Here is a 12,102-nt window from a genome sequence, read left to right on the forward strand (position 1 = left end):
TCAACTTATTTTTTATTTTATTATTGTCATTGTTATGATTAATAAAAAATAATAATAATAGTTGGAATATGAAACCAAAATTTTTGAATTTGTATCTTTCTTTATTTTTTTAAATAAAATTTTTTATTTATTTTGATTTAGATTTTTTATTTAAATGTGTAGATCCGTTTATTTTTTATTTTTAAATATTAATGAATTTGAATTTCAACTTCCATTTTTTGTTAACGGACGATGTTGAAAGATAAATAATTTTAAAATTTAAGAACCGATCAACGATTTAAAAAAATATTTATTTTAAAAATATTAAAAAATTTATCTTTCGACAATTTTGCTCAGATTTAAAATTTTTGCCTACGAAAAAAAATGATTTATGTTTCAAATAATCCACATACAAAAAATGGAAAATCAACTTCATTGATTTTAAAAAATAAACAATAAGTGGATCGATATTCATGCACATCTTCTTTTATATTTATTTTTTTAAAACTAAATCAGCGTATATTTAAATAAATAAAAAAATTTGGTTTAAAAAATTAAAAAGTACAAATGCAAAAATTTTGTATACTTAAAATTCAAGAATTTTTATATTTGAACTATTATTATTTTTTATTAATCGTATTACTAGTAATAATAAAATAAAAAATAAGTGGATGGATGCGCATATATATATTTTTCCCGAAAACTTAACAACCATATTTTAGCTCTTGTTTTTTGCATGTAGTCTTCTTATTTTACTAATAATATATGTGTCTAAAATTAATAAATAATGATAATAATAATAAATAAATAAAAGTAATTTCTTTTTTTTAAAAAAATAAATGCTTGTAGCAACTCCGACATCTATCTTATTTTTAAAATTATTTTTTAAAAAACAAAACCCCAAGAAACATCATATTGATTAATGGTTAATAATATTCAAATTCAAAATATATATAATTAATAATCATAAAAAATTATAAAATTAGAATTTGACAATAGTTATTTTATGGGTAAATTGTTTCTAAATCCTCAAACTCAAACTTGGGTTTGTGCTCAGTTTATTTTGGAAAAAATATGCTTGCTTTTTTTATTCAAAAAATTTGTTTTTGGACACTCTAACTCTCTAAGCCCACAACTTTTCGGATAAAAATCAATACAAAACCTTGAAAACGAAATACCAATATATGATATTCGAGTATCAACTGTTTCATATATGTTACTGATATATGATATTTGAATATAAATTATTTCGAATCTGTTACTAATACATGATTTTTGATTATCAAACATATATAACAAATATTGGTGTTAATTACACGTCTTTTTTCAGATGAAAATCGATACAAAACATTGAAAATGTAGTATTAATATATAATATTTGAGTATCGACTGTTTTAGATTTAATATTATTTTATGATATTTGAGTACACAAACAAGTGTAGCAAGTTTGATACCAATAAAATTGTTCTGATTTTATACACAAAATCTTATTTTATATCAGATATTAAAAATTAGGTACTTAAATATAATAAATCAATATTACAATTCAATATTTTGTATCAATTTTTATCCGTGAATAGATATGTGAACCCAAATAATCATAATATATATTTTTTTTAAAATCAAAGAATGCTGAAATGTATTTTTTTTTTTCTGTGATGAAAACTGAACACAAACTTATATTGGAATTTAAAGATTTAAAAGCAAGCTACCTTTGTTTTATTTACAATCTAATGTTTCAATTATAATCATTACGTGAAACATGGCCACAGAACACGTTTGTTGACAATTCTTACAAATTCTCTGCTTTGCCCCTTGAAAATTAAACTAGCAAATATAAATGGGAAAAAAAATCCCTCCATTGGCTCAATTTGATTTTAAATATCTTGTGTTTGGATCTCTTAATATGTTTGTGTCGTATATTTACGAGAGATACACATGATCTAATCGTTTTGAGCATAAATTTACGTGATTTAATAGTTTTGAGCACCAAAAATTTATGAAGATAGGAGAAGAAAATTTAATTTGGGTAGTTAAACTTTATTGGGGACTTGTGCTTCCCCATTTTTCACATCTATTTACTTGAATTTCCTCATATTTGATGATTTTTATTTTTTATTTTTTAAATAATTGGTGAAAGGATAAGATCAAAAAACGTTTACATTTAAATATTAGATTCTACAATATTCAACAAAGATTATTAAATTAGCTCATTAATCCCCTTGACAGATGACAAACAAATAGCATACCAGGGAGTGAGTGAACTTTATTGGAACGTTGCATTTTTATAAATAATTATTTTTATAATATATCTTTGAAAATCTTAAAATTAAATATTTTTTAATAGATATAATATCATGTTAGAATATGATGATTTTTTTTTATTTTAATATTGTATGGTGTGTATGGGGGTGTAGATCCGTCGCCTTGATTTACCAACCATTGATTTCCTCCAAATAAAGCAAGAAATTAGCATGACAATGAATACTTCAAACGGATTTTTGTCTGAAAAATTGACCATAGCCAGCTTGATTTTAAATTTCCATCAAACAAAATTCCAAATGCAGATTGATACTTCGGATTCAGAGAAAACACATGTTTAACACTCTTGACAACAGGACCACAACAAATATCCATACATACATATGTGTGTATTTTGTTGCGTTTTTTTTTTTTTCTTTCAAAAAAACCATAAATATTATATACATGTAACGCATGTGCTATGTCGCTAGTGTATATATATTATATACTTTGAATACCTAAATCCAAGATTTCCCAAATATGAGTGTGATGTGACTCTATCGATTTGTTTCAAGATTAGTGATACTGCACGAACATAAAAATCTACAAGCAGACTCATTTTCTACAGTTTTTGAGAACACATGCATGTACCCAATTTCAAGATTTTAGGAGGACACGAACTATAATGCATCAACTATCACTTCGTTTCTACTTATAATATCTAGAATGTTTGTCTCTATATTATGTGGTATTTTAGTCCTTGAATCATCAACAAGTGATGTCAATTTCATTAACATGTAAGAAATTCACATGATTTAATAACGGCGAGATATTAAAATAATTACTCACGAACTCAACAACATCGAATGTGGTACAAGATGACCTTTAATCATTCAATTATTCAAACAGCAAACAAATGAGGGTGCACACCCACCATTTAATCCTTTTGCTTTTAAAATATCAGCATTTAATTATCCCATCCCACAATTAGTATGCGTTATTGAAGCAATAAACGCTATAACCACAAAATAATGTCCATATATGCAAAATGTGAATCATTCAATTCAACATCATTGTATAATAATGTATAGCTAGCAGAATACTACTTTTTCAATGCAAATAAATGTTACACAAACGCTGCGGATTGATGAATAAGGGTGGCTTATTTGATTGACAGAAACTTGTGTGAGACGGTCGCACGGGTCGTATTTGTGAGACGGATATCTTATTTGGGTCATCCATGAAAAATTATTATTTTTTATGCTAAGAGTATTACTTTTTATTGTGAATATGGGTAGGGTTAACCCGTCTCACAGATTAACATCCGTGAGACGGTCTCACATGAGACCCACTCTATTTGATTTAATGATTCAAACTACCATCAGGCTTCAAAACTTTGAAGGGAAAGGGAAAAAAATTAATTAGCTAATGTTTGGATTGTAAATTTTTTTAAAAAAAATAAATTGAAGACCCTCCCCGATAGAGTGAGTCTCATGTGAGACCGTCTCACGGATCTTAATCTGTGAGACGGGTCAATCCTACCCATATTCACAATAAAAAGTAATACTCTTAGCATAAAAAATAATACTTTTTCATTGATGACCCGAATAAGATATTCATCTCACAAATACGACCCGTGAGACCATCTCACGCAAGTTTTTGTTTTATCGATATAAAGTGTGATGCACGGCCCTCTCTTCGAGCCGGTGTGGGCCCACACACAGCGGTGGTCGATCACTTTGATTTTTTTTTTAAATAGTTGTTGATTTGTTGTGAAATGATGTATTAATTGGTGAGGTCCGACAAAAAGTTGTTTTGTGAATTTATGATTGTGAAGATTTTATAGAAATCGATATTTTTTAATTTTTGATGTGATAAAAGGTTAAATTTATAGGTTTAATACTGCGTGCACCCTAAATGTTACAGTCCTTTGTTGTTGATTAAAAAACCAAAAAAAAACCTTTGACAAAATGTTTTTTTTTTTAATAAAAGAAAAAAAACCTTTGACAAAAGCAGCATTCCTCGACATATCCATCCATTTGTGTCGGACCCGACTTGGATGGCTCTGCGCCTCCAATCTTTCTCCACCAGTTTTCATTACTTTTCCGACCCCTTTTTTCTCAGTTTTACACACATCTTATTCTAGTATATCTACATTTATTACATATACATGCATATCTGCGTGAAGGGATCGAATGAGAGGGATTAATGGGATTTAGTTAGGAGATACAGAACAAAAGCGAGAGTGAGCGTGGCCAGAACAGAGAGGGAAAAAAAGGTTGCATTTTTTAGATATATACGTGAGTTTATCTGGAGGGGTCTTATGGGTTCTGGGTTTTTGTGAAGAGGGTAAAGAAGCGCGAACCCATTAGATTTTTTTCATAAAAGGTAAATCAGTTTCCCTAATTTTCTTTCTCCATGTATTTTGGAATCAAAATCTTTATTGCCCTTTTTCTACCAATTTCCAAGAGCAAGTCGGTCTCATGAACAGTAAAAACTTTTCTTCTTGAATAGTAAAAACTTTTCTTACTTCAGTCCACTCTCCTTTGACAAAATACTCCCTTTTGCATAGTCACTTGTCAACTTGTGTGAAAACAAAACATTGTTTGACGTTTGAGTAATCATTCTTGAGAGTATCTAAAGGTTCCATAAAGATCTTTTTGAGAAGTTGCTTGTGGGCTCTACGCAAGAATTTAAGTCGAGTTTTTGAAGCTTTGGTCCAGGTATAAAGGAATTTGAAGGCGTCGTTTTCGCTTAAGATTTTGCTATTTTTTCTCTCACTTAGATTCGATGATTTAGCTTGTTGATGCTTGCGTATGGTAAAAGGGAATTTATGTTTTAGTCGTTTTCATTTGACTTTTTGTAATTGATTCTGGGAATCACGATGATTTGGATAAAGTTCGAACAAATGATCGTGGGTTCCTGGATTTGATGTGAAAAAGAATAAATAATGTTGAAACATCGAGATCGAAATTTTTTGTTTTGATTTAAGTTCTTCGGATCTGAATCATGATTACTTGGGTTTGTGTTATTGAATTATGATTGTGCATCTTTTGTTTTAGCTGTTTTTATTGCGCTTGGAGTTTTCTTTAGATCTACAATGCTTTGAATTTGAAGCTCTTCAGTCTTCAATGCTACCATCGAATGTCAACGATGATGTTTCATGGTTCAAAATGGATCCTAGATGATTGAATGTGAAAATTTATCACGCTGCATATGTTTGTGGTTATTCAGTCTTTTTAAACTTCAACTAACGACTAAATTTGTCTGCTTTTGCAACGATTGATTTCCTGTGCTTGCTACACTTTTTCTTTTTACTTGTGTGATGTATTGATGTTATTCTCCTTTTGGCCTATGTATCAAGTTCTGATGATGTTATACATTTTGAAGTTTTGAATCCTTGTTCTCTATTTCAGGTGTTATTTTCCTTTTCAAGAATGCATATAATTTCAGCTGACGTCTTATTGCGGGACTGTAAAAATGAATACTCGAGAAGATAGTCGTGGATTCGGACCGTTACCTTATTCGTCTTTAAGGAATCTCTCATCATCCTCATCAGCATTTTTTTCGGCAAATCAATCACCCTTCTTTTCTCCAAGCGCAAGTACAGTACTCGTATCTGCACGTTCTGACAATTCATGTGAGGCTACTGTCACAAACTTGGATTCCCTAGATTTGAGTAGGACTGTGGAATCAGAATATTTAACAAGCGCCATATTTGCGTCAACTAATGATTATCCTGGTGCAACCAGGCGTCCATTGAATGATCTCAGGAAGTTTGAAAATGTATCTTCATCATTGGGAGTATCTGATAGTCCCTTGTCAATTTACAACATAGGTCATAAGAATGATTGTTCTAAGCAAAATACTAAAACAAAAGGGCCTGGTAAATTTCTCGAAATCGCAGTTCCTCCGAATTCCTTTTCTTTAAATAGACTGAGGAGTTGTGACGTCTACATAGGTTTTCATGGACGGAAGCCTTCACTGCTTAGGTTCGCTAATTGGCTTCGTTCCGAGTTAGAGGTTCAAGGTTTGAGTTGTTTTGTAACAGACAGGGCTAGATGTCGAAGTTCTCGTAAGCATAGAATCGTTGAGAAAGCTATGGATGGTTGTACATTTGGAGTCGTTATCTTGACCAGAAAGTCATTCAGGAACCCATACACCATCGAAGAGCTGAGATTATTCTCTGTGAAGAAGAACTTGGTTCCGGTGTACTTTGATTTGGGCCCTGATGATTGCCTCGTGAGAGATATTATCGAGAAAAGAGGAGGTCTTTGGGAGAAATACGGCGGTGAGCTCTGGCTACTCTATGGCGGACTAGAGGAGGAATGGAAAGATTCTGTCAACTCCCTTTCACAGGCTGACGAGTGGAAACTAGAGGCGCAGGATGGTAACTGGAGAGATTGCATATTAAGAGCTGTCACCCTGTTGGCATTGAGGTTGGGAAGGAGAAGTATTGTGGATAGACTGACCAAGTGGAGAGAAAAAGTGGAGAAAGAAGAGTTCCCTTTTCTTCGGAATGAGAAGTTCATCGGTCGGAAAAAGGAGTTGTCCGAGCTTGAATTTTTACTTTTCGGGGACATCAGTGGAGATGCCGAGAGAGACTATTTCAAGATCAAGGCCAGACCCATGAAAAGGAACTTGACAATTGGCCGGGCGAGGACTAATTCAATGGACAAAAATAGAAGTGATCGATTAAGTGAGAGTAGCAAGAGGAAAGGGAAACAACCAATTGTGTGGAAGGAATCCGAAAAGGAGATTGAATTGCAAAACACGGAGTTTTCTCAACCTCAGCAGAGACAAAAATCAAAGAGCAGTGGGAAGCATGGCAGGAGAAAGAGATCTATGAAAGTCGTCTATGGAAAAGGAATTGCTTGTGTGTCCGGAGACTCGGGTATTGGAAAAACCGAGCTGCTCTTAGAGTTTGCTTACCGCTTCCATCAAAGATATAAGATGGTATTATGGATAGGAGGAGAAAGCCGATACATTCGACAGAATTACTTGAACTTGTGGCCGTTCTTAGAAATCGATGTAGGGGTGGAGAGCTGCACAGAAAAAAGTCGAACCAAGAGCTTTGAAGAGCAAGAGGAAGCTGCAATAGCCAGGGTCCGAAAGGAGCTAATGCGAAACATTCCTTTTTTATTAATAATCGACAATTTGGAGAGTGAAAAGGACTGGTGGGATCACAAACTTGTAATGGATCTGCTGCCACGTTTAGGTGGTGAAACTCATGTTATCATTTCCACACGCCTATCTGGTGTGATGAATCTTGAGCCCTTGAAGCTTTCTTACCTATCAGAGGTTGAGGCAATGTCTTTAATGCTCGGAAGCGTTACCGATCAATCAGTCACGGAAATCGATGCATTACGAGCCATTGAGGAAAAACTTGGTAGGTTAACTCTAGGCCTTGCTATCGTAGGGGCTATTCTATCTGAGCTGCCTATCAGTCCCAGTAGACTTTTGGATACAGTTAATAGGATGCTGTTGAGGGATGCAACATGGAGTGGTCGTGAGAACAGTTCATTAAGACGCAGCAATTTCCTTTTGCAGCTTTTTGAGGTATGCTTTTCCATATTTGACCATGCTGATGGACCAAGGAGTTTGGCAACTAGAATGGCTCTTGCAAGTGGTTGGTTTGCACCAGCACTGGTCCCTGTGTCCATTTTAGCTCTGGCTGCTCATAAGATACCCGAGAAACACCAGAATCGACAGGTCTTGAAAAAGATTCTACGCTCCTTGACATGTGGTTTCACATCATCATATTCACGGAGATCAGAAGCAGAAGCATCCTCGTTACTTTTGAGATTCAATATAGCGAGAGGCTGTACTAGGGACGGTTTCGTTCAGTTTAACCAGCTCGTAAAACTCTATGCTCGAAAGAGGGGTGTCGCCAGAGTAGCACAAGCAATGGTACAAGCTGTTTTTAGCCGTGGCTTCGTATCCAATCACTCTGATCACATATGGGCCGCCTGTTTCTTGCTCCTAGGATTCGGAAAAGACCCAGTAGTTGTTGAGCTCAAGGCGTCAGAGTTGCTTTTTGTCGTGAAAGAAGTGATATTGCCCCTTGCAATTCGTACCTTTATGACATTCTCTCGGTGCAGTGCTGCTCTTGAGCTGCTTCGTCTCTGCACAGATGCATTAGAAGCAACTGATCATACGTTTGGAGCCCCGGTCGAAAACTGGTTGGATAAGTCCTTTTGCTGGAAACCCGTTCAGACAAACGCTCAGCTAAATCCATTGATATGGCAAGAACTCGCATTGGCAAGAGCTACCGTGCTAGAAGTCAGAGCCAAGTTGATGGTACGAGGTGGACAGTTCGATATAGGGGATGATTTAATCCGGAAAGCCATTTTCATTAGAACTTCAATATCCGGCGAAAACCATCCGGAAACAATGTCCGCACGTGAGACTCTTAGCAGGCTAACTAGAGTTGTTACCAGTGTTCAAAACCATATTTCATCTGAGCAGAATCGACGATAGAGTTGAAGAGCAAAATTTTGATTCAGACATTTTATATTAAAAAAAAATTTACTTGAACTTTACTACTGAATTCTTTTTGCATTTTTCATTGTTTTGTAAATAAAATTTAATTCTGTTGCTAAGTGTTCTTTATTTAATATTTTTTTCGTTTAATTTATATGTACACAAACCATGCTAAACAAAGTAGTGAGTGCTGGCAGAATATGGAATTTTAAAATTTTATATCAATGTATTAGACTTCATTGGATTTGTTTTTGTCGTTGTATAAATGGATTATATAATCGTGAACGTAAAAATTGATATCTTTTTCTATTTTGTTATANTACCTTTATTATTAAGAATTTTTATAATAAAGACAAAAGTTCGGTGTCATAGTAATTTTTTTTTGTTTTTTAACTAATAATTTCAAAATTGTAATTTACATTTGTTATTTTTTATAATTATGATATGGTCAACTTAAATATAATCAATTCAAATTGTAACATATGATAATTTAAAATTGAAGTTTATAATTATGATATTACTCTATTTTAATATAAATTCAATTAATCATAAAAAATTCTTTATAATCACTCAATACGTACATTGACGGACCATATATATATTAAATTTAGAGATGTGTTATATTCTAACAACATAGCGAATAAGTTAATTATTCAAGATGTTGCGAGTATTATTCTTATTATAAAATGAATTTTCACACAGCGATCTATTAATGTTTTCAGATTAGTATCCTCACTTATATAATTTCGAGGGTAATGAGATGTTAAAATATACAAGTACAACGATCCTCTTTTAATTGTTGTGAAAAAGTAAAAATTTACGGTAAAAAGTAAAATCTCAAACTCTCAAAATTATCACATTACACACTTTATAATATTTTTCTCTCAACTCAATTGTGATTTTCTTCACAAATGAGAGATCTATTTATAGAAAATCTTTATAAATAATCCAAAAATAAAATCATCATTCCCTACATCATCACACACTAATTTTCAATATTTACAACTCTTATTTTCAGCATTCAAATATTCAACATTCAAATATTCAACATACACATTTTAAATATTAATTTTCAACACTCCCCCTTGTGATGATGATCATGATACAATGATGTCTTCATTACGTGTTTTTGTACTGCCTCATTAAAAACCTTACTAGGAAAAACACATTGGGATAAAAATCATAGTAAGGGAAAAAGAGTGCAGTCACGTATACTCCTACTCATGTTGACACGAACAATTCTTCACAGATTTCGTAGATTGCGTATCCCAATATTATATATGTGCTTTCTGAATATTGTCGTAGGAAGTGCCTTTGTGAAGAGATCTGATGAGTTTTCACTTGATTGAATGTGACGAACATCAATACATTTATTCTTCTCAAGCTCTTTGGTGAATGCGAATCACTTAGGAGGAATATGTTTAGTTCTGTCGCTTTTTATGTATCATTTTTTCATTTGAGCAACACATGCAGCATTATCTTCATATAGTATCACAGGCTTCTCGTCGAATGATAATCCGCATGAGATTTGGATATGTTGGGTCATTGATTTTAACCACACACATTCACGACTTGCTTCATGTAGTGCAATAATCTCGGCATGATTTGATGAAGTTGTTACGAGTGTTTGTTTCTGTGAACGCCAAGAAATTGTTGTGCCTCCACGAGTAAATACATATCCAGTTTGAAAACGTGCCTTGTGTGGATCAGATAAGTATCCAGCATCGGTATAACCAATTATACTTGGATTAGCATCTTTTGAATACAAAAGTCCCAAGTCTGTCGTTCCTCGTAGATAACAGAATATATGTTTAATTCCGTTCCAGTGTCTCTTTGTTGGATATGTGCTAAATCTTACCAATAAATTTACGGCAAAAGATATATCAGACCTTGTACAATTTGTAAGATACATAAGGGCACCGATAGCACTTAGATATGGTACTTCTGGACCAAGAATATCTTCATCATCTTCACATGGACGGAATGGATCCTTTTCTATGTTTAATGATCTAACAACCATTGTAGTACTTAAAGGATTTGATTTATCCATATTAAAACGTTTAAGGATCTTTTCTGTATAATTTTTCTGGTGAACAAATATTCCACATTCTTTTTGTTTAATTTGTAAACCCAGACAATACTTGGTTTTTCCAAGATCCTTCATTTCAAATTCTTCCTTCAAATATGACACAACTTCATGAATTTCATTATTCGTTCCAATGATGTTTAAATCATCAACATATACAGCAATAATTACGCATCCGGATGTTGTTTTCCTAATGAAAACACAAGGGCATATTGAATTATTTACATATCCATTTTTCATCAAATGATCACTTGGCCGATTATACCACATTCGACCGGATTGCTTTAACCCATATAATGATCTTTGTAATTTCACAGAATAACATTCTCTGGGTTTTGAACTTTGTGCTTCAGGCATCTTAAATCCTTCAGGGATTTTCATATATATATTACTATCAAGTGATCCATATAAGTAAGCTGTAACAACATCCATAAGACGCATTTCTAAATTTTCAGATACTGCTAAGCTAATCAAATACCGGAACGTAATTGCATCCATCACGGGAGAATACGTTTCTTCATAATCAATTCCAGGCCTTTGAGAAAAACCTTGTGCAACAAGTCGAGCTTTATATCTTACTATTTCATTTTTCTCATTTCGCTTTCGAATAAAAACCCATTTGTATCCAATAGGTTTTACACCTTCAGGTGTAAAGACTATAGGTCCAAAAACATTACATTTATTTAGCGAATCCAATTCAACCTGGATGACATCTTTTCATTTTATCCAATCCTGCCGATTTTTACATTCACCAAAAGATTTTGGTTCATGATCTTCATTATCATTTATGATGTCGATTGCCACATTATAAGAAAATATATCATCAATTTCTTCTATATCTTTTCGGTTCCATATTTTTCCAGTATTAATATAATTAATAGAGATTTCATGATTCTCGTCAGTTTGTGGTTCTGACAGATCATTTTCATCATCATGTGTTTCTTCAGGAACAACATTCTCTATTTTGTGATCATTGTGTTTTTCTATGAATTTTCTTTTTCGAGGATTTTTATCCTTGGAACCGACTGGCTTTCCACGCTTCAGGCGTTTTACGACATCATGACTTTGTTCAATTTGTTTCTTTGGAATTTCAATCCGAGCAGGAGCATTTACAGCATGTATATATGATTTAGTTACCCCTTTTGTATCTGTAAATACATCTGATATTTGATTTGCTATTCTTTGCAAGTGCACAATTTGCTATACATCTTTTTCACATTGTTGTGTTCTTGGATCCAGATGTAACAATGATGATACATACCATGTAATTTTCTTTTCGGTATGCTTCTTGTCTCCCCCTAACATTGGGAAAA

The 12,102-nt window shown here is 33.0% G+C and overlaps 1 protein-coding gene across 3 annotated transcripts; it reads left to right on the top strand.

The window, feature by feature from the left end:
- Window positions 1–4,256: 4,256 nt before the first annotated feature.
- On the top strand, window positions 4,257–8,822 carry LOC140968564 (uncharacterized). 3 transcript variants are annotated; one of them, XM_073429577.1, is made up of 2 exons: window positions 4,257–4,608; window positions 5,637–8,821. In XM_073429577.1, the coding sequence occupies exon 2, from the start codon at window positions 5,701–5,703 to the stop codon at window positions 8,698–8,700; it is 3,000 nt and encodes a 999-aa protein (XP_073285678.1). In that variant the 5' UTR covers window positions 4,257–4,608; window positions 5,637–5,700; the 3' UTR covers window positions 8,701–8,821. The 3 variants fall into 3 exon arrangements, with proteins under 3 accessions (XP_073285678.1, XP_073285679.1, XP_073285680.1); XM_073429578.1 differs by lacking the exon at window positions 4,257–4,608 and adding an exon at window positions 4,657–4,943; XM_073429579.1 differs by lacking the exon at window positions 4,257–4,608 and adding an exon at window positions 4,962–5,039 and having other exon boundaries at window positions 5,637–8,822.
- The last annotated feature ends 3,280 nt before the right edge of the window (window positions 8,823–12,102 follow it).

This window comes from Primulina huaijiensis, unplaced genomic scaffold (assembly GCF_012295235.1).
Source record: "Primulina huaijiensis isolate GDHJ02 unplaced genomic scaffold, ASM1229523v2 scaffold37281, whole genome shotgun sequence".
NCBI lineage: Eukaryota > Viridiplantae > Streptophyta > Magnoliopsida > Lamiales > Gesneriaceae > Primulina > Primulina huaijiensis.

Excerpts from the sequence above, each read along its gene's own strand:
- LOC140968564 (XM_073429577.1), top strand. The coding sequence starts at position 5,701 with ATGAATACTCGAGAAGATAGTCGTGGATTCGGACCGTTACCTTATTCG.